This window comes from Quercus robur, chromosome 5, assembly GCF_932294415.1.
Source record: "Quercus robur chromosome 5, dhQueRobu3.1, whole genome shotgun sequence".
Lineage (NCBI taxonomy): Eukaryota > Viridiplantae > Streptophyta > Magnoliopsida > Fagales > Fagaceae > Quercus > Quercus robur.
Window position 1 is genome coordinate 34,129,422 of NC_065538.1, and position 27,568 is coordinate 34,156,989.

Sequence of the window (27,568 nt, forward strand, 5' to 3'; positions counted from 1 at the left end):
TGATACGAGTAGGCATTACAGAAACGTAGGACAGGGGGGAGTCTTAAAATATCTAAGGAGAAAGCTGCTACCACCGCATTAAATGCTCCGCAGCCAACCCTTTAGCCGCATTAATGTGAAGGTGATACCTAAACAGTGATTTTCAGCCTTATAGATACTATATATAGACTTTAGGAAGGTGTTGATGGGACAAGTATCAACACTAACCATTTGACCTACATGTGGAGGGTAAAGATAAAAGGGGAAGGGAGTATAAAAGGAGAGAGAGGTACGAATAAAAGGGGATCGAAATCAAGAGAGAAACACTATAGCAATCAGGAACCAAATTTGTAATCAAACTTGTGAGAAATATATAAGAACTGATCTCTTTGGACTGTGCTGATGACGATTTTCTTTAGTTTAAATCAATCTATCTTCCTGTTCTTGTCATTTGAACTTACTTTATCTGTTGTCTAACTCATTTTAGCCTAGTTTTCCAACCCACTCTCTACAAATTCATTGTTTTGGGCTTTTTGGGCCTGAGTCCATCCATCTTTTGGGTTAGGAACTCAAATCTGGTCCTTACAGATATTATTAACACATTTAGTGATTTAGTTCTCGGTAATCTCATAAGATTCCCAAGCATTCTAATGTTAAGTTGGAAAAAAAAAAAAAAAAAAATCTAGCTAGATGCTTGTATTCCCATTTTGGTGGTTGGGGATTCCTTTTAAAAATAGTGAGTATCCAAATTTTTATAACTTAGGAAATCTCTCTCTCTCTCTCTCTCTCTCTATATATATATATATATATATATGTATGTATGTATGTATGTATGTGTGTATATATGTATGTATTGTGGTTCTATTCATCATTAGGGATTAGTTTTTACTTTAATTTTTTATACTATTGATAGGATTTTGTTTTAGATAGTGGGTTATGGGGAAGTGTGGTTCGAATCATACAAATGAGGCACCACGAGTAGGATCAAGATCCTCTAAAGTTGCCATAGAGGATCTTAATCCTCACAAATGATATCATTACCACTAAAATATCACTTGAACCTCTATTTTAAAATTATATATTTTAATCTTTTAAGAAAATAAATAATTTTGATTGACAAGTCATGATATTCTAAAAACCCATTTAAAAAATTGAAACAAATATTTTGGTTTTTTTTTTTTTTTTAATAGAATACTAAGTATTTAACACACATACATGGAAAGAGAGAAGAAACTCTTAAAGAAACTGACAGTGGTGTATATCTAAGATGGCCTAATATTTTGGTCTATATGTGCTAATGTTTTTTTTTTTTAGTAAAAGTATGTGTATTAATGTTGCCCTATATTATTTTATGAGGTTTGACTTAATTCATAGTTCATATTTTTTTTTTTCAAAATGCATATATAAGTAATGAATAATACATTGAACATTATCACACATTACAATTATATATGATGAGGGTAATTCTGGAAGAAAATAAACTTGTCTACATGTAAGGAAGCCAACGGCCTCAATAAACCCGTCAGTTCCGACGATGAGGTCACAAGCCGACTACTTTAACTCAAAGTTCGACGACATCTATATGAGGCAACGGGTGTACTCAAGTGGGACAATAGACTGACGAAAGGAAGTCGGCGAGAAGGAAGAAGCCTATGATGGTTCCAGCATGACCTTGCTTGGCCTCCACGAATATTTATACAAGGAAATATCTTGTATCCCATGATTAACCCTAATCAAGAGAGTCCCTACAAGGAAAGGATCCCCAGAGATACATGTATTAATGAAGATCTTCCATACAAGGAAAGACCCTCCCCGCCAAGAAACAAATGTCAACTCTACACTACTATAAAATCCCCAAAGCCCTCACAAACCAAGGTATGCATAATTCACCCTAGTTTTAGCACTCTAGAGTTGTGAAAGTTCTCTAACTTAACCTTTAGAGGGTATTTGGCCAATACCATACCGGTACTCTCTATGGGGTCTTCTTCTTCTTTGTTGCACAAGTCTTGTCTAAAGTACGTGAGGATTGTGCGACTTATTGACAAATTTTTTGGCATTATCAGTTGGCGTCGTCTCTGGGAATATGAGTAGTCAGTCATTGCTTTATCCCTAAGACAAAAGGTCGTACAGTTCAAACTCGATCGATGGCATCAATTAACCAAGAAACTAGAAATCCTCCCACTGTTGTAGAATGGCAACTGCAGACACTCTTGGTTGCGATTAAGAAACTTACTCAACAAAATAAGGCCTTTATGCTACAAAACCAAGAGTTGGAAGTGCAAATTAAACAGCCATAAGAACATCAAGTCTTATTGCATGATCAACATAGAAGTGGTCATAATCACTATCCATCCCTTCAAAATATTGCAGAAGGGAAGAGCAAATAGAAGAGAAGTAGGACTAATGACTACAATAATGTAGGACGACAAAGAGAAGACAAGAGGCCTAGACATTCTACTAGCCGACCCGTTTGTTTCACCCTACTAAACGCTCCCATCGACAATATACTTACACTTATCAAAGGTGGCCCCATGTTGGATTGGCCAAGGAGGATGAAAGGGGATCTGAGCAAGCGATCAAAGCACAAATATTGACATTACCACCATGATCATGGATATGACATGAAGGAGTGTTACAATCTGAAACAACAAATAGAGATCCTTGTAGGTCAAGGGAAGTTGCAGCGATTTGTTAGAAATGGACATGGGATACAACATCTGCAAGAATTGGAGCAACCCAATAGGGCGGAAGACCAACCCTCCACGCACTAAGAGCTTCAACGTCAACATTCCACCTCCTGGTTAAGGTCCCTATGGAGTACAGTACAGGATAAGCCATAGGAGCTCAAGCTGATACACCAGAGTGCTATGTGGCTATGCCCAACATGGATAAACAGTTTCCCACCGTGAACATTGAAGACCAAAGATTGATGGTAGGACCAACTAAGGAACTAGAAGATGACCCTTTGGACGACAACCACCCTACAAGAGACACTTGACGGGCAGAAGCTACCTCACCCTTAGAAGGCCGAATGCTTGAAGAAGTACACTTCCTGCAACTATGTTTACATTTACTCTACGTGAATTTCCTTTTCATACATTGTTTATAAGTTTCATGTTTTGATGCAACATATAGTTTAAAGTTATTTGTTTATTTGAGACTTAACTTATTTTTCCTATGAGCTTTATACCATTTGACTAGAAGTATTTTCTTTACTTGTGATAAAAAAAAAAAAAAAAAAAAAAAAAAAAAAAAAAAAAAAAAAAAAAAAAAAAAAAAAACAACGAACGACTAATACAGCCTACCCTTCTACAATGTCTCCGAGGTGGTGAACGATCAACTCAAGTACCGATCATCCAAGTCGCCAGGATGGTGAACAATCTAAGAGATCATCCATAGATGATCAACTCAAGTAGTGAAGGCAAACATGGAAGGGAGCGCAACAGACGAGGAATATTTGTACAACGTATTGGCTCAAAATATCACCTCCCAAGGTGAACCCCACTTCTCAAGGTGGCTCTCAATTCTCAAATTGAATATCACCTCTTAAGGTGGACATATGACCAAAGTTGCCTATGGGTGGACGGTCACTATATTGAGTTACTTACGGGTAGACGCATGGCCAAAGTTGCTTACGGGTGGACGATGACTACACTAAGTCACCTACGGGTAGACGTGTGACCAAAGTCAACTATGGGTGGATGATCACTATACTAAGTTACCTATGAGTAGACTTATAACCAAAGTCGCTTACGGGTAGACAGTCACTACACTAAATCGCCTACGTGTGGACGCATAACTAAAAGTCCCCTATGGGTAGACGCTTACCACACTAAGTTGCTTATCGGTGGACATATAACCACAGTCGCCTACGGGTGGACAGTCACCATACTAAGTTGCCTACAACTAGACGACCAAAAAGGTGACAAGGCAACAAAACTCAATCACCTCAACAAGTCCACGACCCAAAGTGGACGACCAAAAAGATGATGAGGCACCAAAATTTAGTCACCTCAATTAGTCCACGACCTAAAGTGGACGACTGATAAGGTGATGAGGTACCAACACTTAGTCACCTCAACAAATCCCCAACCCAAAGTGGTCGACCAAAAAACTGACGAGACAATAAAACTTAGTCACCATATACTCCACAATCTAAAGTGGAAGACCGGAAAGGTGACGAAGTACCAACACTTAGTCGCCATATATTCCACAACCCAAAGTGGAAGACCAAAAGGTGATGAGGAAAGAACACTTAGTCACCACATAATCCATGACCCAAAGTGGAAGATTGAGAGGTGACGAAGTACCAATACTCAGTCACCGCATACTCCACGACTTGAAGGGGAAGACTAAAAGATGACGAGGCATTAAGATGTCACCTCAACCTTGGTCGAGCAAATAATTCTAAACATTTAGAAAAGAGTAGTCACTTCAACAATTATCAAAGTCAACCTAGAAGGAGAAGAGACAGATTAAAAGTTCATACATTCAACAAAAGGTTATATCATCCAAAAACCAAAGACCCATTGTCCTAAACTTAAATAGTGAATGAGAAAATAAAAGATACATAAGAAAGAAAAGAACTCAAGTCTTAGAGTCTATCTCTTCATCTTGCTTCTCCAAAGTAGCACTATCCATTCCTTGCTCTACCCCATCACTGGCCACAGTCGCCATAGAATCCTCCTCAATAGTAATCTCAAACTTAGAAAAATCATGATCAGGGGAAGTAGCTGAAGCTTAAGTTTTGAAATTTTCAAATCCTTGGACATAATACATTCCCATCTCTTGAAGATATTCGTTGGAAGACATGTGCTCAACAATTGCGTCAGCTTTAGATTGTGTCAACTTTACCTTTTATTCTTCCACCTCCTCAGAAAGTTGCACGTTAGACCCTTCAACCTGAAGAAGGTGGTCAAGCTGATTTGCATTAATGCCTTCCAACTTCTTGACCTTAGCCTTAAGAGCAGCATTTTTCTCTTGAAGAGGAGCAATTGACTCCTGTAGTTCCTTAGCACGCTTCTTATACTTGACAGCCTAGTCTTCATTGTCGGCACAACGCAGCTCCAAGGTCTTCATCATTACTATTACCTGGAAAATGCAAAAGCTAGAGTCAGTCAACAATATATAAAAAAGTAACAAAGTAAGAAAGGGTGATGGGAAGTAAGACCTTAGCCAAATCATGAAACATAGCCTCTTCGATAGAAGTAGGAGCAAACTCATCACAATCTCCTATATCTTCCTTTTTGACAATTGACGAAACTTGTTCCATTGCGTAAGAAGCATCTTTAAGAAGGAGACGAGGTTTTGGAGGGATAAGATGTTGGAAAAATATGGTTTGTATCTTGTACAAAACATACGCAGCGGAAAATTAATGGATCTACTTCATTCACTATTGATAACATGTACTTAGTAAATTTCAGAATTTAAGAACAAGAGAGTGTACCTTGGTATGGTGAAATTCAAAACCAAAGGGCAGCTCTTTATTCTTCTAAGAATAATTTTTTACTTATGCACGTATTCATTACAATAAGAAGAGTTATTCATATACGGCATGTGTATGTGTACGTTTCTACAAAACTACGTCCACAAGTGGACGAGCTCATCCCAAGGGATGCCTAAGAATTACTAAGTCCACAAATGGATGAGTTCGTTAAGTTTGCAAGTGGACGAGTTCATTACTACATCCACAAGTGGACGGATCATCCTAAGGGATGCTCAGAAATTATTAAAGTCCACAAGTGGACGAGTTTGCTAAGTCCACAAGTGGGTGAGTTCATTACTACGTCCACAAATAGATAGACCATCCTAAAAGGTGTTTAAACCCGTTAGTTCCAATGACGAGGTCACAAGCCGACAACTTCAACTCAAAGTCTGACGACATCTGTATGAGGCGATGGGTGTACTCAAATGGGACAATAGACTAACGAAAGGAAGGTGACAGGAAGGAAGAAGCCTGTGACGGTCTAGTATGGCCTTGCTTGGTCTCCACGAATATCTGTACAAGGAAATATCTTGTACCCTATGATTAATCCTAATTAAGAGAGTCCCTACAAGGAAAGGATCCTGCAAGATACATGTATTAATGAGGATCTTCCCTACAAGGAAAGACTCTCCCTACTAAGAAACAAATGTCAGCTCTACTTTACTATAAAAACCCCAAAACTCTTAAAAACCAAGGTATGCATAATTCAATCCAGCTCTGGTACTCTAAAGTTGTGAAAGTTCTTTAACTTAACTTTTGGAGGGTATTTGGCTGGTACCACACCGGTGCTCTCTATGAGGTCTTCTTCTTCTTTGTTGTGCAGGTCTTGTCTAGAGCACGTGAGGATTGTGCGACTTATTGACGATTTTTTGACATCATCAATAAACTTAAGAATATATTGGGAAGAATGAATAATTGCTATAAGATTCATAAGAATAACCAAATATGATGATCTCATATTGCTAGATTTCTAATCAATTGAAGCATAAGCATGGTTACATTCCTAAGTACCACATTTCTTAGAATTTGGACGTGAAGGTAATCATAGATTCCCCGAACCAAATGCAATGTTATAATTTTTGCTTTCATACTCCCACACGGTGTTAATGAGTTTCGAGCTTATAAGGGATTGATCATCAACATGAAAACAATTTTATGTTTTATTTATTTATTTCTTGAATGAAAAAAAAAAAAAAAAATGGTGGACTCGCACTTTACAATCACTTTTCATCTCATTTTCAAGGACAATTGTTTCGTGTTCAAAGCCTTCAGACTTGATGAATTTTCTTTTTCACGTCCAAATTTTCATGCTTAATTACTTACCAATTCGATTCTTAAAAAAAAAAAAAAAAAAAAAAAAAAAAAAAAAAAAAAAAAAAACTTACCAATCCAACCCATTTTCTAACTCTCAAAAAATATTTTTAAAAGAATCAAATTCCTAAATTACAGGGGTAAATTAGGCCCAAGCCCATGTTTAGGCATATCAGCAAGCTCAATAGCTTCCTATTGGGCTTCCAAGCATCATCTTTTGATCACCTCTTTTTTTTTTTCTTTTTTTTTTTTCTTTTTTGGGGGGGGGGGGGGGGGGGGGGGGGGTGTGGTGAATAATCTATTGATCACCTAGTTTGCCCTTATTAGGATCGGGCAACTTTGTTATAGGTGATTTGGGTTTTTGTTAACCCAAAAAACACAATAAAAATGAGTTCTTATTTATTTTAGGTCTAGCTCATAAGTGCCTTTATGGCATTTGTTATTTAGATTGTTTTAAAAAAAATTCGATATTATTTTTATGGGAAAAATATAAAAACTGTTTAAAAATCAACTACTTTTTTATTTTTCCATAACAAGTTTCTAAGAATATTTATTTAACCAATACTTTTAATATGTTCATTAACTTTTTCTTTTATGCTATTTTGATAAACTTTGGGTGTGTCCATTCATTTTCCCCACCAATTTCCCAAAAATAAAATCCAACGGGCCCAGTCACAGTCACTGAATGTATAAATGGAGTAAGTTCCATCAGACTTAATAAACGTATACTACAATCATACTTTTTTAATTAATGAAAAATTGGTTACCCTTTTCTAATAAAAAAATTAATTAACACACACATATATATTTTGTAAGTAGGAAAAAGCGGGGAGAGTGGCAACTGACAACCCCAATGCAACTAGGGCAGCATAGAAGGAGACAAGTACTAACGTGCTCACTTGTGGGATCAAAAGGGCTCGAACCCAAGATGTAAAATCAATTTTTATTTTATTTTAGTTTTTTATGTAGCGAATGTCCACAGGAAAGGACCTACAAGTTTGTCCTTGAAAAGTGGAGCTGACCCGTTCTAGCCCATGTCCGCTGAATCTAGTAGATCAAATATTCGGGCCCTCTAATTCATCCTAATCCAGCTAACTACTCCCCCAATAAAAGAGAGAAAAAAAAAAAAAAAAGTAGTGAGGAGAAAGAGGATGATTGTGATACTTTTTTATTTTAAATAAATTGATATTTGGGATAAGTGAGAATTGAATCTTAGATGTTCCCTTAAAAATACCAAGATATTCCAGTTAAGTTAAAAGACTATTAAATAAATAATTTGGCTAAAGGATGTGTGAAGGGCTTTTTTTTTTTTTTTTTTTTTTTTTTTGCTATATTGAAAATTACACCCGTAAAATTTTAATAATTGAATTTTACATCCTAAAGTTTCAGAATTTAGATTTTACCCCCTAAAGTTTGGGGTTGTTTTGGATTTTACATCTTGAAATTTTAGAATTTGAATTTTACTCCTTAAAGTTTGGGGGTGTTTGGATTTTACACTTCTAAATTTTGAAACTTCAAGATGTAAAATCAAAACATTCCCAAACTTTAGGAAGAAAAATTTAAATGCCCCTAAAATTTATGAGGTAAAATCCAAATTCTAAAACGTTAGAGTGTAAAATCCAAACTCCTCAACTTTAGAGAGTAAAATCCAAACACCCCTAAAGTTTATAGGCTAAAATCCAAACACCACCAAACATCTAGGGGTAAAATTCAAACGCTCCCAAATTTTAGGGGTGTAATTTACAATTTATTATTATTTTTTTTAAATAAGTCAAAAAAGGATAAGAGTCACTTAGATCTATTAAAATAATCTCCAACTAATCTAAAAAACAGTATCTAAATTAATTGTTTTAGAAAATAAGTTTTATTTACTTTTTTTTAGATAGATAAATAATGAGGGATAAGAAGGTTGGAGCTCGAACTAACTCTGTTTGTTTCGATAGAAAACCTTGTATGAATATAATTTTCTGTTTTTTTTTTTTTTTTTTTTTTATTATTATTATTTTTTTTAAGTATCTGAAAAATTTAGTTAAGGGTAAACTACCTTTAGTTAACATAAAAAGTATAACTTATTTTTTAAAGATTATTTTCCACCAAACTTTTTTGGGAAAACAATTCTATCTCATGACAAGTTAAATAAGAAAAGTTAGGAGATCATTTTTCAAAACATTTAAAGTTGGTATTAAATATAGGAAAATGAGATAGTTTTATAGAATATAAATTTTTTTTTAAATGACTCATTTTTTAAGAAAACTCTAACATTGAAACAACACAAATGGTACCATTACTGTTACCCCACTTCAATCTCTCTCTCTTTTTTTTTTTTTTTTTTTTTTTCTTTTTTTCCTAACCGGCCACAATTTTTCTTGCCCTCATTTTAGAACAAGATCATATTATTTAGCTGTTTCACATTTTATTCATGCAGTGTTGAAATTCAAGTTACTTACAACAACCTCAGTTGGGTTCTGGTCCTACATTCCTACTGAGTGTACCTGATTATTATGAATTAATGTACCTAGTCATGAATCATGGCCAATTAATGTATCTAGTCCCGAACTTTTCCAACCAAGAAAACGAAGACAAGGCATGTTGTCTTGACGTTGTAACTAACCGGCAAGTCATTATTAGCAATTCCTTTACAAAGATGATAGGTACTAAAATACTGATGATGAATTATTCAAATTAGTCGTTGTTCTATTTAGACAATAATATTGTCCTTTATCCCATATAGTTTTATATTAATTTGGATCAACATATGGAGAAAAAACAAATCTAAAATCCTTTTTTTTTGTGTGTGTGTGTGATTCTGTATCAAAGAGCATGCACATTTGGGTTCTTTTTTTAAAGTCAAATTTTAGCTAATCCAAAAACATGGTTCATCGAGCTAGATTGTGGTTAGCTAAAAGTCTTGAATGGTACATACAAATACAATAAAGGAACGTGTGGTGGCAATGCGCGCAGGTGTGAGCCAAAACGGTGAGATTGATGTTGACAGTTTTATACCAGGGGGGTTTCTATGTTCTAATTAAGAGAATTTGCATCACCCTCTTCTCTTCTCTTCTCTTCTCTTGATGCCATTTTAGTCAAATTTGATTTCAAAAACTATTTTAACTCATTCATTTATAAATCTCAAATGAAAAAAAAAAAAAAATTAAAATTTAACTTATTTGTAAATACTCCTACATTAATATATATATATATATATATATATTTTTTTTTTCCTCTATTTTAATTAAATATATACATATTGTCTCTCCAACCTATGCCACTTTTCTCCATTTTTGGCCTAATTAATTGTCTGGCTCTACCACAAACACTGCTCATTGAAACCACCCAATCTACTCACCATCACAAGCCACCTAATTGGAAAACCACCACTGACTACATGTGGCGAAGGCTGACGAAATAGAAGGTTACGTTGTTGACTACGGAAATCGAAGGTCGTTGACGAAAACCAAAAACTACCACAATGTGTGGCAATTGTTGTTAATCTATGGGCGCGGATTGCCGCTGATCTGTGTAGATTGGTGAGTTTGCCGCAGATTCTAGATTGTGTATGAGAGTGGAAGACTAAAAATAGAAGAGAAAGAGTGAGAGACGAGTCAGAGAAAAAAAAAAAAAAAAAAAGTTACTTTTTTATTTTAGCTTTGGCAATGAACAAAAACTCGACAACAGTATTGAGGTAAGTACTATTCTTTGTTAAAATTTTAGTTTTGCTAGTTTGGGAGCTAGCCTGATGTGGGGTATGGACTTGGTCGACAATTGTGCATAGTGTGAGCTCATAGAGACGACGATCAAAGACAAAGACCCTGCTGATCAACAATTCAACCTTCGGTTACAAATACTAGTGATCACAACATCACACACAACACAAACTTTACTCTTCGGTGATTAACCGGTTTGAAATTTGTGGAGAGATATTATGGAGAGAGAAAAAAAAAAAACAAAAAAAAAAACATTCAAATAGAATTAGAGAAATGAATCAATAATAAAAAGTATAATATAAAGTATATGTGAGTTATCCATTAAAAAAAGGGTAGTATTTTAGTTGTAATTTAGTTGAGGGGTAGTGATTTTCTTACACAATTTTTTTTAAAAAAAACAATAATACTTATTAGAACACATAAAAATGAAAGTAATATATAAAGTTTTTTAAACAAACTTATAATACATTACATTTTTATGTTTTATAATGTACATCAAGTCAACATATTTAATTCTAGATATTATGGGTTTGTTTGGATACCGCTTATTGCTGAAAACTGAAAACACTGTAACAAAATAATTTTTAAATACGTGAATAGTACCGTGAGAAACAGTTTTAAAATTGATTTTGCCAAATTTCGTACTTGCGGGTCTTATGAACAGTGCATGAGACCCACTGCTTAAAACGTTGACGTAGACGTGGTTGGATTTCAGCTGTATCCAAATTCACACTATGGGTCCGTTTGGATTGAACTTATTGTTGTTGAAACTGAAAACTGAAAATACTGTAGCAAAATAATTTTTAAATATGTAAATAGTACCGTGGGACCCATTTTTAATATTTTTTTATGAATAAAGTGACTGTGGGTCCCATAAATAGTACTGCTACAGTACCACTACAGTGTTAATTGTCCCTCCTTTCTACAAAATACGTGAAAAAAAAAAAAAAAAAAAAAAAAAAAAAAAAAAAAAAAGAAGGAACGCAGACGCCAGACGCAAGTTTCAGCCGAATCCAAACGGATGTTCATTATTCTTTCAATGCATGCCTCGATTCAGTTCATCAAAAGGTTGACCGACTTGGTGAAAACAAAATTGATTGCAATTTCCTGATTTTGATTTGGAGTTGTTGTGTAATCATAGAAATATGATTTTAGTTGCATGTGGATGATATGGACACTGATAATTTTCCTCGGCTAACGAAAAGTTGTGAAACACTAGTCTCACAAATTATTGAGATTTGAGTGTTATTCTATAAATTAACATTGTCATTCTAATTAATCTGTCAAATCTCATTAGATTCTAACTCCCACTCCTTGAAAATATATAACTGAAAGACAGCAGCAAGAGACGGTTCTATCCAATTCTCTCCATATGAATCTGATTCATAAGAACATGAAAACGAAAACGATCACATGGTAATGTTTGGTGTCCATGTGATGCGAAGGAATATGGGGGAGAAAATTAAATTGAACTGAAGAAGAAGGAAGGAAAATTAAGCTAGTCAAATCCAAGATAAGGAGAGCTATAGTACTCCTCATATTTTTCATTTTATTTGGTGGATGGTAGCTAATCGACCATGTGCATGCATGCAAACACGCATCTATGTGGGGGCCCTTTATTTGAGGCAACATGCTTATGTCCATGTGAAGGGATGGGGAAGGTGGACGAAAAATATAAATAAGGAAAATATACATTACATCAATAAGTTTAGTATCAACGTTTTTCATGACAATTAACATTACCTATTATGATTGATACATCATAAAAATGGGTTCAATGTCCATTTAAAGACACTTGAGTGATGAGTTTAATAAATTAGAAGGACGCGTCCTAAATTTAGACATTCCAAGTTTCATTCACCAAACTATCAATTTGTAGGGTTTTCAAAGTATCTCATGTATAGAAAATTGAATAGTCTACATAAAGGCTAGGAAACTACTTACTTAAAATAAAAAATTGTGTTAATGATGGATCCAAATAAAAGTAATGTGCTCAGTTCATAATAAACCATGTTAACGGTTATAAAAAAAAAAAAAAAAAAAAAAAAAAAAAAAAAAAAAAAAAAAAAAAAAAAAAAATTATGAAAAATGTTATATCTCTAGCTATATTCCTCATGTAACATAATCCATATTTTGTGTGTTTTTAGTGTGTGGGGGCTTGTGTTTATATGTCTCTTTGTGTGATAGAGAGAGCATGGTTTCTAGTCTTGTCTTGTCTAGAAGCTCATTCTACGGTCATAAATGCCACGCACAAACCTTACTCTCGTTCGATCCAATATTCTTGAATAAGAAGATAAAATCACAAAGTGCTTTAGATTTTTGGATTTGGTCCCCAATCTGCGCTTGGGAAAAGAGAAAAAGCCTTCTGGCTGTTCTTTACATATGAGTACTGATCGCTCAGCTCTAGTCCTGGTATCTGAATCAAATGATATACAGATCCATACAATAATATAAGATCGAAACAATTATAAGTAAAGGCCTCCTAATACTATGCCATATGATTCTCTCCTTCCATCATTTGGACATAAAATTCCATGTATCATGATTAATTTTGACTGATATCATATAAATAATTTAACGAGAACCCTACTTTTTCCATCCTATATAACTATGCGAATTAAAATTTCCTCTGTTGACGTATATAGGTCCATTGGTCTCTAACTAGGTCTAATTTTCTTGACTTGCACTATACACATACTACACTCATATGTCTTGTATATAAAGACACTCGATCTTGTACGGTTTATTGGTGTGATGAAATACAATTCAATATTATTCTACAATTAATCTTCTTTTGGTTCTCTTTTATTTTAATTTGGTTATTCTAGTTTTCTTATATAATAACTTCTTAAACATCCCGATGTAGTGATGCTTCTCATTCTATATGGATTGAAACGGCAACTATCTTTCTAACATTCTTTGTTTTAGGAAAGAATTTGAATTGCATACCAGCTATTGAAAATTTAAAAAGCAACAATAGTTATAAGTAAATCATCACACTTTCTTGTGAGTATTACAACAACGTGGTTAGCACACGTTAAGGAATAATTAACGACAATGATGTTACCAATTTTGGTTTTGAACGGTCGTGGGAGACAAAATCAATCAATTCCCATCCTCATATATAATCATGAGGCATGAGTTTAGAACAGAGAAATAGACCCCACCATCTCTTCAAGGATTAAAAATGAATCATTAAATCTTTTTGAAGGTACAAGATGAGAGCTGGAGTAGAGTTGTAGTCCTGCACAAGCCATCAACGTTCTTTTCCATATATTTGACATGCACAAAAGGTCGATTGGTGAAACAAATACCGATGCCGCAGTAGTATGTGCATAGTTTGTTGTTAAGAGTTTTATAGTTCAACGAGTACTTTTTAGTATAACTCGTTATTGTCAAATTATATTTTTCTCTCGTTAATGAAAATGGTGCTTCCATTGATCTTAAAGAACAAATGAATTTTGTTTTCTTTAAAAAGAATTGGGTAACGGGATCATGATCGAGCAGAGCCCAATATCTTTTGTAAGTGCATGAGATTTACGTTACATATCAAAATGGAGAAAGGAAGGTTTTGGATCCAATGTACGTAAGATAAGAGACTTCTTTATTCCATAAATTTAGCTCCACTTGCAATGAATTGAGCGAACAAACTCCTCTTTAGGAAAAAGAGAAATACCACTAGATTACACATCATTACTAAACTCATTATCACATGACTATTGTCAAAGTTAACATACTAGTACGAGAATGCGTGTTTTGCATTTTGTTTTTTCACCTTAGTTAGCTTCTTTAATTTGGTTAGTTATAGCTTTTTTAAATCTAATTATTTTCTTTGGTAAACTTATGATTTAAGCCAAATTAATCAATGGAGATTTAATTGTATATTAACATTCTCCTGCATTCTTTCTTTTTCCTATTAAATTAACCTATTACACCAGAAAATTATCAAAATTTCTACAAACTCAACATGTGGTTCTGAGACTTGATTTAAAAATGCCTCTATAATCAATGAAATGTTACTCAAATCACTAGGAGTGGATAAGATTCACTTATGCTCAAATTAAGTTAATTGATTATATATTGCGGCATAAAGAATAAGATGAAAGATTAAGACTAAAGATTATATATTTCAAAAGATTATGATTGATAATGATATATAATCACTAGCTACAATGTTTGACAGAATGGACCTCTCTAATCAAACAGCCTAATCTGCATTGATGTAAGCGGATCTATGTTGCGTGACTTTGACATGGTAAAGGGCATTAACATGTGGGCCCAGCCTGTTTGGATGCACTAGGCCCTTTTTTTTTTTTTTGTTGAAAAGATGCACTAGGCCTTTCTATATATGAGTACTATTGAGTGAGAGATACACACCATACAACACATTTAAAGTAGGTGAGAGTGAGACTCCCAATTCAAAAGTGAAAAAAGAAAGTGCATTTTCATCATACGACTAGTAGTGTGTGAGTATATTATATAGCTAAAGCTTCCAAAAAGAAAATGCTTTACTTATAGAAGAATTATGCTCTAAAAATTTAATTTTAAAGGCATTATTTAAAAATAGCATACAAACCAACAAAGGTGATTAAAGAATATTTGCAATTGATGGGATGATAGTAACCATTTATCAGTGTAATGTCTTCACTAACGACATTCCATCAATTTCATACTAAAATTTAAAACAGATTGTTTGTTTGTGTGATATTACTAAATTAATTACTACTTATATGTGATTGCAGAACGTAAACAATTTGCAAAGAATGTGGCATGGAGTAGGGACCAAGGTGGAGCTTGGAATTAAGGGGTGGTTTTGTTGTTGGTTGTGTGCTTCGACCTCCAACTCTGCTGCTTAACCACTGAGGTTTTTCTTTTTTTCTTTTTTCTTTTTCTTGTGTGTGTCTTTGTTGCGTGCAAGATGGATAAGGAAAAAAATTATTTTGTTTAAAATCTTTTAAATGACTAGGTTGTTTGTTTGGGTAAAATAGGTTGATTAGGCTTAATTTTTTTTTTTTTTTGTTTTATTATTGATAATTTTTTTGTTGGACTAATTTTTTTGGGCTTGTGTGTGTGTGTATTATAGAATTAGATTTTTTTTTTTATGGCTTTTAAAAAGAGGAAAATAATAGAGTTATAAAAATTATTGATAGTATTACTCTTAAAAGAATAAATGATATTATTAAGGGGGTAGGTATGCCTCTAAGAAAAGATCATATTGCTTCCAAATTGGATCAAGTAAAAAAAATTGAGAAAAAACCTCCTACTATGAATTGAAGTATTAAATATTAAGTCAAAATTCATTACTTGAAGGAGTTTTAGAGTAACAAAATTATGTTTATTAAACAAGTTGCATTCATGTGTGAAAAGGTATAAGGTATCTCTCAGATCAGATCTCACGTCAGCTTGATTGGTACTAAGACATTTGTCCCTTACTTGTGTCTAGATGGAAACTGGATAAAGCCTAACCAAAAAAAAAAAAAAAAAGAAACTGGATAAAGTGCAATTGGGTTTAAAATTCGATCTGTATCCAACAAGAAAGGAGGAAAAACGAGAGCATATGGTTAAGTCTTGGATTGTAACATGAGCGTGTCTATTTTTCCGTAAATCAAAATGAGTATGTGGGTCAAAAGTAGCTCTAGCTTTTGAAGATATCAAAGGATCTAAGCTGGAAGGATAACAGAGATGTCTAGTCCATTGTCAGCCGAGAAAAAAGCAGGTGAGAAAACAATTCGGATTTGTCGACTATACAGTACTATGAAAGGAAATGAATCATCATCACCATCATCTTTAAATGCAAGTTCTTGCACCCGACAAAATTGATAGTAATATTAGATTGGATCATTTTTCCAAGGTTGCTTGTCCTCTTGCCACACACCCCTTGACACTTGTTACTTCACTATCTTGTGTACTACGTTAATATGAGCACAACCATGAATGATTGCAGGGAGAGAGATTAATCGAAATAGGACAGAGTTTACCTTCAAAGACTAATTTAAAAAAGATAAATTTTTCCAATGATATTCATAAAATCATCCACTCGTGCACCACATTAATATAAGCACAATCATGATTATAGCGAAAGAGGATTCAAATTGCACAACTTTACTTCAAACTAAGTTTGGAAGAAAATTCTTCCAATAACATTCATAATATCATCCACTTGATTAATATGATTATAGCATGAAAGAATCTTAATGGAATAGAGTTCAGTTTCAAACAAAACTAGTTTGAAAGAAAATTCTTCCAATGACATTTATAAAATTATCCGCTTGTATTTTTAATTATATGATCTAATTAATGAGTCTTGTGATTAAATACAAGTGTATACTTCTATAATTTGGCACATAGTAAGTCGAAAATATTTTCTTTATACCTTTAAAGGAAAACTTTGTTCATCCCAATATATTATTAGACCACAATGGCATGGAATCTCAAATCAAAGAGCATTAATAATTGATACTTGATAGTTGATATATCTACTTAATACACACAAATTAATGTATACATGTATATACTCACCAATAAAGATTAAGTTTTTATAAATTTAAAGACATGTCATTTAAAATCGTTATCACATTATTTAATATAAAATATATATTTTTCCTTGTTGAGTGAAATAATATTTTAATTGCCATAATACCGTTATACTTTTATATCCTTGAAAATTTAATTCGTTTATAATAAAATAGATTATCTAAATCTCAAAGAAACTCAGAAAAAAAAAAAAAAAAAAAAAAATCTAAATCCCAAAGAAAATGAAGAAAATGCCATTAGAAATACGGCGTTGAAACAAAAACCACTCCAAAATTCCTTCTCTACAATCTGGGAATCATAAAAAACAAAAAACATTGAACCGTTCAAATTACAATGACTTCGTCAACATTTGAATAGAACTAAAAAGTGTTTTTAGTTGTGTTGTATGTTTTCAGTGGGTCTCATGTACTGTTTACAGAACCCGCAAGTACTTTATTCAGCAAAAAAAAAACTTTAAAACTGTGTCATACGGTACTATTCACATATTTAAAAATTATCTTATTATAATATTTTCAGTTTTCAGTAATAAGCAGTATTCAAACAAATCGCAATAAACATTAACATATGGGTGATATACCTTTAATCTACCTTTACGTGTGATCCTTTTCTTTTCTTTTTTTGATAGGTTTATATGTGATCCATGTTTAAACATTCATGTATATAGAGCATTGTTTAGTTGTTTGGTACTGTATCTTATACGAGATTAAATTAAATAAATATAAATATTTGATGTAAAAGTCTTTGTTTACAGCCTGCGATAAAATAGTGTCATATTCAATTTTTAAAAATAAAAAATAAAAGAAGCTAACACACATAGCGTGGGTTTGGATTCAGCTGCGTCCACGTTTTTTTTTTTTTTTTTTTTTCGCTTTCACGCGTTTAAGGAGAGACAGATTTTACTGTTCAGAGACAATTTTTACTGTTTATGTACTGTTTTGTCACTGTTCATCACTGTAGCAGTATTATTCATACATTAAAAATATTAAAAATTGGTCCCACGACACTATTTACACATTTAAAAATTATTTTGCTACAGTGTTTTCAGTTTCAGCAACAATAAGTTCAATCCAAACGGACTCATAATCTTTATTCCATTAAAACCATATTCAACCAAGATATTTTAAACTAGCTTTGTCATATTTGATGTAAAAGTCTTTGTTTACAGCCTCCGATAAAATAGTGTCATATTCGATTTTTAAAAATAAAAAATAAAAGGAGCTAACACACATAATCTTTATTCCATTAAAACCATATTCAACCAAGATATTTTAAACTAGCTTTGTCACACACACTTTGTGTGTGCGATGAGGCTTTTTATTTTTATTTTTTGTCTAGTGTCATAATTTGTTTTGAAGGCATGGATTAGTAGGAAGGTGTTTTATTTTGTAGGGGTTTTAAGTGGAGTTGGAGATATATATTTACTAGATTGTCCTTAAGTTTTTTCCCTATTAAATATAAGGTTTAAGGGTTATTTCTGAACTATATACAAGTTTAGTCCAAAGAAGGGAATTCTCTAATTGATAGTATAGATAATAAATTCATTTGGCCACAATGAATAAAATTTTTTTTTCTTGATAGAAAAATGAGATTTATTTATTAATATTAAGGAGCACTGTTTCAAGCATAGTCCATAGGGCACTCCCAAAGAGTGCCTAGTTGCAAACACTAAACAAACTCTAGTCATTTGCTTTGCTATAGGTATTTGTCAATTTAAGAAAGATGAACAATAGGAGTCATCTAGATGGAAATCTAAGATTAAAGGGTATGACAACGAATCAAACTAATGTGGAGAGTTTTGGACAACATTTTCTTTAACTTTGTTAAGTCAATAGGATTAGATTAGCAAATCGTGATCTCTTGTAACACTTAGAATCTTAGTTATTCTTGGTTATATTGAAAAAATAAACAAGTGCAAGACTAATCAACGTTCAAGCTATAAAAGACCCAAAAAACTTAGAAACTAATTAAACTGCATTGAACTAGAATTTGATTCAAGCTTGACTTGTTGAGATCTACCTAACTCGATTGATCGAAGCTAAAATCTCAGCTAATTAAGATTTGTACAAAATTGATTTAGATGTGATTTTTTGTCAGCGGTTTGATCTAGGGTTTCATGGATTACAAGACAAGTATAAAAGCAACCCTAAAGGACGATTTTCGAGACTTTTCGAGAGCCATGTTATTGTACATAGATCTAGAAGTTTTCCAGCTTGAAGCAACAACCAGAAATTTACTTCCATATTGAAGATACGATAATTGAAGTGAAGTTGTTGCAATTTAGTTTACCTTAAAGTTGCTGGTCTAAAATTTGAAGTGGCTTCTTGGAGTCCTGAGTGGATATTCACATATAACAAGATTCAGAATATAAGAGTTTATGGATTTAGAACTACATGTGATCACGTCAATAAGTAAGTACTCTATGAAGTAGCGATAGATTTATGGTTATGTCTATTGTATAAACTTTCGTTCTATTTTAGTGGATTTTGTTTAACTTGGAATTGTAAGGTTAAATCCCTCGAGGGTCTTTACTATGAAATGATTTGTTTCATTAGTTTTCCCTGAGTCATCATATTGTTGTCTTTGTGTAATATGTGATGTTTACCAATTGAGATCTATAGCATAACTGAACTAGTTAACTACTTGGTTAAAATTGGTTTATATTGTCATTTGTCACAACAAGGGCCTAAAACCCTAACAAAAGCTTAATTGTCCCAGTCAATTGTAGCATCTCCTGTAACACCTTCCAGTCTCCAACAGTGTCTTCCATTATTTCTCCGCTCTAGTGCTCTTTCAGCTCAAACAGCTTCAGCAATTTTGTTTGTTTTTGTTTTTTATTTTTTAATATTTTGAATATATTGATTAAATAGAGTTAAAAAACTTAAAATGGTATTTTAATTATGCGTGTTAGTTCGTATTCTTTTAATCGAAAAAAATATAGAATATGATATTCTTTTATTTGAAGGTGTAAAGTTGGTAGTTTTGTGTTGAATTCTTATTAAATTTATACTCATACATATACATAGGTGGGATTGGATAATTTGAGTGCGTGCATGCAAGGCTTTCAACAATTTCAAAAAAAACAATAGTCCTGTAGAAGATCACCGACATTATAATTGTCTTCTTTTTCATGTTGTTCTCAATTTTCTTTCATATTTTTCTTGGTATAATCCAAAATAGTAAATTTTGTGTTCTTTCTCACTTCCAAATTATGAAAGATTCTTCCATCATGAGTATGCACAAAAGACGCGTTATTTTTCTACCCTTAAGGATTACAAATAATTTCCAAGAAAAGTAGAGCCATTCAATTTCGAGGAATATTGACCCACATCAAACTTCTGTTCATATATATGGGTCTTTGTATTGAACGGCCTTCTAATACCCCGAGTTATATAGGCCTTCAGAATTTGGTCTATTATCTCACAAAGGAAATTAAGAAAAAAAAATGGGGAGTTTTGAATTATGTCTTTCATGTTTTTAATTCTATTTAAAAAAAAGGGCTTCATTTGGCATTTACTAGATATAGGGTGTATTTTTGTGGGCAATTGGCATATATGCTACAAATACTAGTTTAATTAATTAATATAGTAACTGGAAGTCCTATTACATTATTACAAGGTAATCTAGCATAGATAACAAAAAGTTGGCTCTAACAATAAGAAATGGAAGATGCCACATTTAAATTTTAGAGCCCTCTCCTATGTTGGCACATTAACATTGCAAACCTCAATAGAGCCATAATATAGTAACTCCTCAATCATTTGCTCTATATGGTCATCTTCAAGAGGCATAAATTGCTGATTATCAGTACTAGTCTCCACTTGACCCTCTGCAAAACCAGTTTGGGCACTACTTTGATGGGAACTCATAGTAAACTGTGGCTCTTTCTTCTGTACAGGTTTTTTGGCCGTTTGACACTTGTGTAGCTTGGCTGTCAAAGTTGCTGAAAGAAGCTTGTTGAGAGGCGCATTGGGATCGTATGGGAAATTGGTACGTGCTTTTGGCCCACACATCAGCCTTGCTGCTTCATCGTATGCTCTTGCTGCATCCTCTGCCGTCTCAAATGTTCCTAGCCATATTCTCGTCTTCCTGACAATTATAAAATGCACACGCAAATGAATTATGAGAACACGAAATATTTCTTTCAAAAAATCATTGAAAATGTATCTCTTACTCTTACTACCCAAATCCCAAAAAAAAAAAAAACACAAAAAACAACGTTTTTTCAAAAGAAAGGAATAGAATCGAAACGTTTCGTGGATACAAAAAGAAGAGAGAAACGTTTCAGAAGTGACTAGAAAAGGGAATTACAATATAGGATGGCGAATTTCGGAGACCCAAGAGCCCCAATGCCTTTGGCGGACACCTCGGTATCGCTGTTGTGCTCTAGCCATGGTGGACAGTAAGAGAAACGTTTCAAGAGGTTTTTTCGTTTGATTTTCAGGATTCAAAAGCTTTGGAGAGCTAAACGTGGTGGCGTTAACTTATTATTATGTATAAGTGTGAGTGAAGTGGTAGAGCAAAGGACGGTTTATATACGCTGCTTTTGCGGCCTTCTAGCTAGCTAGCTAGCTAGCTAGCGATCAGTTTTAGTCCTGGTGGTCCCCACTGATAATTTTAGTCATCTTTTGATCTTTTCCTTTTTTTTATGTTTCATGTTTTTGTTTTTTTTTTTTTTTTTTTTTTTGGTTCATCTTTTGACGTGAGTAGTAAAATACAATTTTGCATAAGAATTGCCAGCTATATTAAACATACAAACTACTTTTCTATTACTACTTCAATTTCTACCTCTTTGCGTATTTGATTAATTTTCCAACTTTTTTAGTCCTGTTCACATATGCTAGAACATTGTTGCAAAAGAAAAAGAAAAAATCTCTAAGCGTGTATCTAAACTAAAAGGACTACATCAAACTTAGATTCTTATGTTTATGACAAATTGACATGTCATACCTCGTATGATATTCATTGAAATTGAATATTAAAGAGAAGATAATTATGTGATATATGTGTTACAACCAGGGGCGGCTTAATATATTTGGATGCCTAAGACGAAAATTGATTATCTTGTTTTATATGCAAAATTACTACTAATTAACAAAAACTACATAGAAATTTCTCTTTTTTTAGAAATTTTATAAACATAAAAAATTTGACAAAATTTTTCATACTTGTTGATATGGTAGATTGATAATAGTAAGTAAAAAAATGGTGTTAATGTGGACTTAGATGAGAACTAGTAAAAGTTTGCTAATTAAACTCTTGTTTTTTTTTAGAAGTACAACATTCACAATATTTTTTTACAACAAATCCTAGATTTTTTTTCCTCTTTGAAAATATCACTATAATTATTTGTTTGCCATCAATAACAAGTTGTAACAACCTATTACTTAGCATAATTGTAAAAGTGTTATAAAAAATATTGTGGACGTTGCATTTTTCTCTATTTTTTATTTGTTTTTCATCTGGTAAAAAAATATTATTTTATTTATTGATTATAAATAACCTTATTGGTTAAAATTTGGGGGCCTTTTTTTTACTTGGGGCCTTAGGCGACTGCATTTCTTACTCCACTGTTCAGCATTCACTGGTTACAACTCATTATTTATGTCTCATTGTAATGTGGGTTTCAGTTAGTTTAAAAAGTAAATTTTCTTTTCGTTGAATAAGAGATCTGAAGTTTGAAATCCTTGCTTACACCAAATATCAATTTGTATCTTAACCTCATGATAAGAACAATTAGCATGGAAAATACACCATAAGTTGAAATTCGATTATATCTATAAAAACAAATTGTGTCAATGTAGCCCAATTAAGTTGAGCTAGTAAGATAATTTCCTTAAGTTAATTAATTAAACATAAAACGTGTTATTGATTGGTTTTTCTAGTGAAGGTTAATTGCATGAGGTCAAAAGTTTAGATTCATAAGCGAAACACATTATAAATACAATTATCATATCAATTTCAATTTTTTATTTTTAAAGTTTTGGCTAGTTGATAAGGCAATCATCCAATCTTTAGTACCAGAAGATTGTGACAAAGAATAACATGAAATAAAAAAATTGTAAGACGGCAATGACGAATTCAAATGGATATTTCTAGTTTTTTAGGTATATCAAATCATTCACGTAGTAGTGGAGTTTGTATGTATTGTAGTAGTTAGCGGACAAGGGTACGTGGCTCACATCACTGTTTCTAAACATAGGAAACCTACCCATATGCCATAATGTAATGTGAAGACACAGCCCATGTTTGATGTAATTTTCACGCCCATGGTCTCTCTCTCTGTCTTAGAATTGTAGCGGTTTTATTTGACCCTATATTCCTTTTTGATGCAGTAAGCAATCTATATGAGTCTGCAATAGATATAGATAACATCAAAATTGCACACCAATTTTTTTTTTTTTTTCTTTTGGGTTTCCTTTATTCACTCCATAATTGGGTCACTTTCACATGCCATACCTTTGTAGGTATTGTAAGTAAGTGTAACTACCACTTCAATTGCCCAAACATCAACGCGTATCTACTGACTAAAATGCTTGTTGTATGATTTTTCTTGTTTAAAATATTATTTCTGTCATTAAATTTTATATGAATTTTTTTTTTTACACCTAAACTTTTAGTACATTTTTCACTTTTATATTATTGAATTTTATATTTTTCTATTCTTAAACTTTGTAAAATAATCTTTGTTTCACTACAAAATGTATTTTCAGTGACGAATTTTAGTGAAGAAAATTTTTTCATCACAAAAAGGTACCATATAGTGACAAAATTTATATTTTGTCGCTCTTTATAAAAAAATTAGTAACTTTTAGTGGCAAAAATTAAATTTCGTCGCTATATGTTGTGTTGAACTAAAGGTGCCAAACAAAAATGTAGGCCCCAAACTAAATTCATCTATAGCGACGAATTATTTCATCACTAAAAGTTTAAGTTTTTTGTGACGAAAACTTTCGTCGCGAAAGGTGTTGCTAAGAACACTATTAGTGACGAAACTCATTTCGTCGCTAAATGTGACAAATAGTGATGAAAATAAGTTGTCACTAAAAATAGGAACATAAAATCAAATGGGAGTATCAGCGACGAATCCGAATTTTCGTCGCTAAAGGTAGCCTATAGTGACGACATACAAGTCGTCACTAATTATCTTTCTTCATTGGCGGTTCTAATTATTGTCTTATCTTCTTCTTTAACTTTTCTTTAACTTTTGTACTTATAAATTTAACTTTTCTTTAACTTTTGTACTTATAAATTTAACTTTTCTTTTGCAGACTAAATACACATTGTTTGCAGTAACTTTGGATTTTTACTGAAAGTTGTAAACTTAACTTGAGCAAAGTAAGTAAATTCTAGTTAAAAACTTATAAAATTCTATATTTGTGATGTTGGAAATTGGATTTATGGTGGTATGTTGTGTTGGAGCAAGCGGTTGGCTTGCATGGAGTTATAAGGTGGTTTAAATACATATAGGGAGTGTTTTTCGTTTCTTACAAATGTGAATCAGTATTGTTGATTAGATGTGATGAATAAAATTTTATTTGATTTAAATACTTGTAAAACTCTATACTTGTGATGTTTATGATTGGTTTTGGGGTGGGTTGTTGTGTTGAAACAAGCGGGTGGCTTGCATAGTGTTATAAGGTGGTTTAAACTAATATCGGGAGTGTTTTTTATTTCTAGCAAATGTGAATGAGTATTGTTGATTAAATGTGATGAATAATATTTTATTTGATTTCAATATTTGTAAAACTCTATACTTGTGATGTTGGAAATTGGTTTTGTGGTGGTATGTTGTGTTGGAGCAAGCAAGTGGCTTGCATGGTGTTATAAGGTGGTTTAAATACATATAGGGAGTGTTTTTCATTTCTTGTAAATGCGAATGAGTATTGTTAATTAGATGTGATGAATAGAATTTTATTTGATTTGAATACTTGTAAAACTCTATACTTGTGATGTTTCTGATTGGTTTTGTGGTGGGTTGTTGTGTTGGAACAAGCGGGTGGCTTGATGGTGTTATAAAGTGGTTTAAACTAATATTGAGAGTGTTTTTTATTTCTTGCAAATGTGAATAAGTATTGTTGATTAGATGTGATGAATAATATTTTATTTGATTTCAATACTTGTAAAACTCTATACTTGTGATGTTGGGAATTGGTTTTGTGGTGGTATATTGTGTTGGAGCAAGCAGGTGGCTTGCATGGTGTTATAAGGTGGGTTAAATACATATAGGGAGTGTTTTTCATTTCTTGCAAATGTGAATAAGTATTGTTGATTAGATGTAATGAATAAGCTTTTATTTTATTTAAATACTTGTAATGTTTGTGATTGGTTTTGTGGTGGGTTGTTGTGTTGGAATAAGCGGGTGGCTTGCATGGTGTTAGAGCATTAGCATTGGGGAATGCTAATGCCATATCTAAGAGGAATTTGACATTCTAAAGCTAAAAACCTCCTGCATCAGTGAATGTCAAACAGCAGTATTGCAAATTTTTTTGCAATACTGCTACAGTACAATTCTAAACATAGAATTATACTGTTCACGAATGGCAAAAAAAATAATAATATTTTATTCTCTATTTATCCCGGATTTTCTCTCTCATCCCTCTCATTTTTCTGTGCTCTTCTCACTCTTCCTTCTCTTTCTCCCTCTACTCTCTCCTCTCTGAAACTTCATCACCAAAATTTCTCACCCATCTCCGAAATTTCTCACCCATCTCACACGGCCACTCTCTCATCTCTCATCGCACGGCCTCTCATCTCTCATCGCACGGCTTCTCTCTCATTGCACCGACGCTGGATTTTGGATTTTTGAGGTTAGAGGTTGGATCAACGTGGATCGGCAAGCTGGGTTTGGATCATTGGGCTGGGATCGGTTGATGGTGGGTTTGGATCGGTTGATCGGTGGGTTTGAAATGGTGGATCGGTTGATCGGTGGGTGGATCGTTTGGGTTGATCATCGGTAGCTCCAGTGATGATTTTTGGGTATTTTCGACGGCCTGGGTTTCAAATCGGCGGCATGGGTTTGTTGATCGGTGGCTTGGGTTTGCTGATCGGTGGCTTGGGTGGTGGGTGTGGTGGCCTGGGTGGTGGGTGTGGTGGCCGTTGTTGGCTCCAACTGGTCTGATGGTTTGTGTGTGGCTCTGTTGATGGTTTGTGTCTGTGTGTGTGTGGCTTTGTTGTGGTTGGGTTGTGGCTGAAGTGGCTGGTTATTCTGGGTTTCCGATGGGTTTTTTTTTTTTTTTTTTTTTCCTTCTGTTGTGACGCTGGGTTTTTTTTATTTTTAATATGGGTTTTTGTTCTTGTGGGATTTTGGTGAGCAGTGGGCAGTGGTGGCTTGGGTTTTTCTGGGTTTTTGTTCCGATGGGTCTGTGTGCGTCACACAGGTGTTGAGGGAGAAAGAGAGGAAGGCTTTGTGTTGAACCAGTGTTGAGGGAGAAATAGAGGAAAAAAAAGACTGTTGGAAAGCCTAGGAAAACAAAAGTTTCGGTTCGAAAAAAAATAATAAAGAAAGATTAAAAGATAATATTTTAATAAAAATAGAAGTTTGGGATGTGGAGGTATTGTAAAAGAAGATGGTATAAATGATAAAGTGGTTTTTAGAATTGTAAAATAAAATAGCATTAGCATTTTCCAATGCTAATGCTCTTATAAGGTGGTTTAAACTAATATTGGGAGTGTTTCTCATTTCTTGCAAATGTGAATGAGTATTGTTGATTAGATGTGATGAATAATATTTTATTTTATTTCAATACTTGTAAAACTCTATACTTGTGATGTTGGAAATTGGTTTTGTGGTGGTATGTTGTATTGGAGCAAGCAGGTGGGTTGCATGGTGTTATAAGGTGGGTTAAATACATATAGGGAGTGTTTTTCATTTCTTACAAATGTGAATGAGTATTGTTGATTAGATGTGATGAATAGAATTTTATTTGATTTAAATACTTGTAAAACTCTATACTTATGATGTTTGTGATTGGTTTTGTGGTAGGTTGTTGTGTTGGAACAAGCGGGTGGCTTGCATGGTGTTATAAGGTGGTTTAAACTAATATTGAGAGTGTTTTTCATTTTTTGCAAATGTAAATGAGTATTGTTGATTAGATGTGATGAATAGTATTTTATTTTATTTCAATACTTGTAAAATTTTATATTTGTGATGTTGGAAATTGGTTTTGTGGTGATATGTTATGTTGGAGTAAGTGGGTGGCTTATATGGTGTTATAAGGTAGGTTAAACTAATATTGGGAGTGTTTTTCATTTTTTGCAAATATTAATGAGTATTGTTGATTAGATGTGATGAACAGTATTTTAATTGATTTAAATACTTATAAAACTCTATACTTGTGATGTTGGAAATTGGATTTGTGATGGTATGTTGTGTTGGAGCAAGCTGATGGCTTGTATAGTATTATAAGGTGGATTAACCTAATATTGGGAGTGTTTTTCATTTCTTGAAAATGTTAATGAGTATTGTTGATTAGATGTGATGAATAGTATTTTATTTGATTTAAATACTTATAAAACTCTATACTTATGTTGTTTGTGATTGGTTTTGTTGTGGGTT

The 27,568-nt window shown here is 33.1% G+C and overlaps 1 protein-coding gene across 1 annotated transcript; it reads right to left on the minus strand.

Moving 5' to 3' along the window:
- Positions 1 to 20,460: 20,460 nt before the first annotated feature.
- LOC126729073 (ethylene-responsive transcription factor ERF003-like) lies at positions 20,461 to 21,499 on the minus strand. The gene is made up of 2 exons (XM_050434810.1): positions 21,322 to 21,499; positions 20,461 to 21,099 (listed from the first exon to the last, which is right to left on the minus strand). Exons 1-2 carry the CDS (start codon positions 21,402 to 21,404, stop codon positions 20,709 to 20,711), a joined length of 474 nt encoding a protein of 157 aa, XP_050290767.1. The 5' UTR covers positions 21,405 to 21,499; the 3' UTR covers positions 20,461 to 20,708.
- Between the last annotated feature and the right edge of the window lie 6,069 nt (positions 21,500 to 27,568).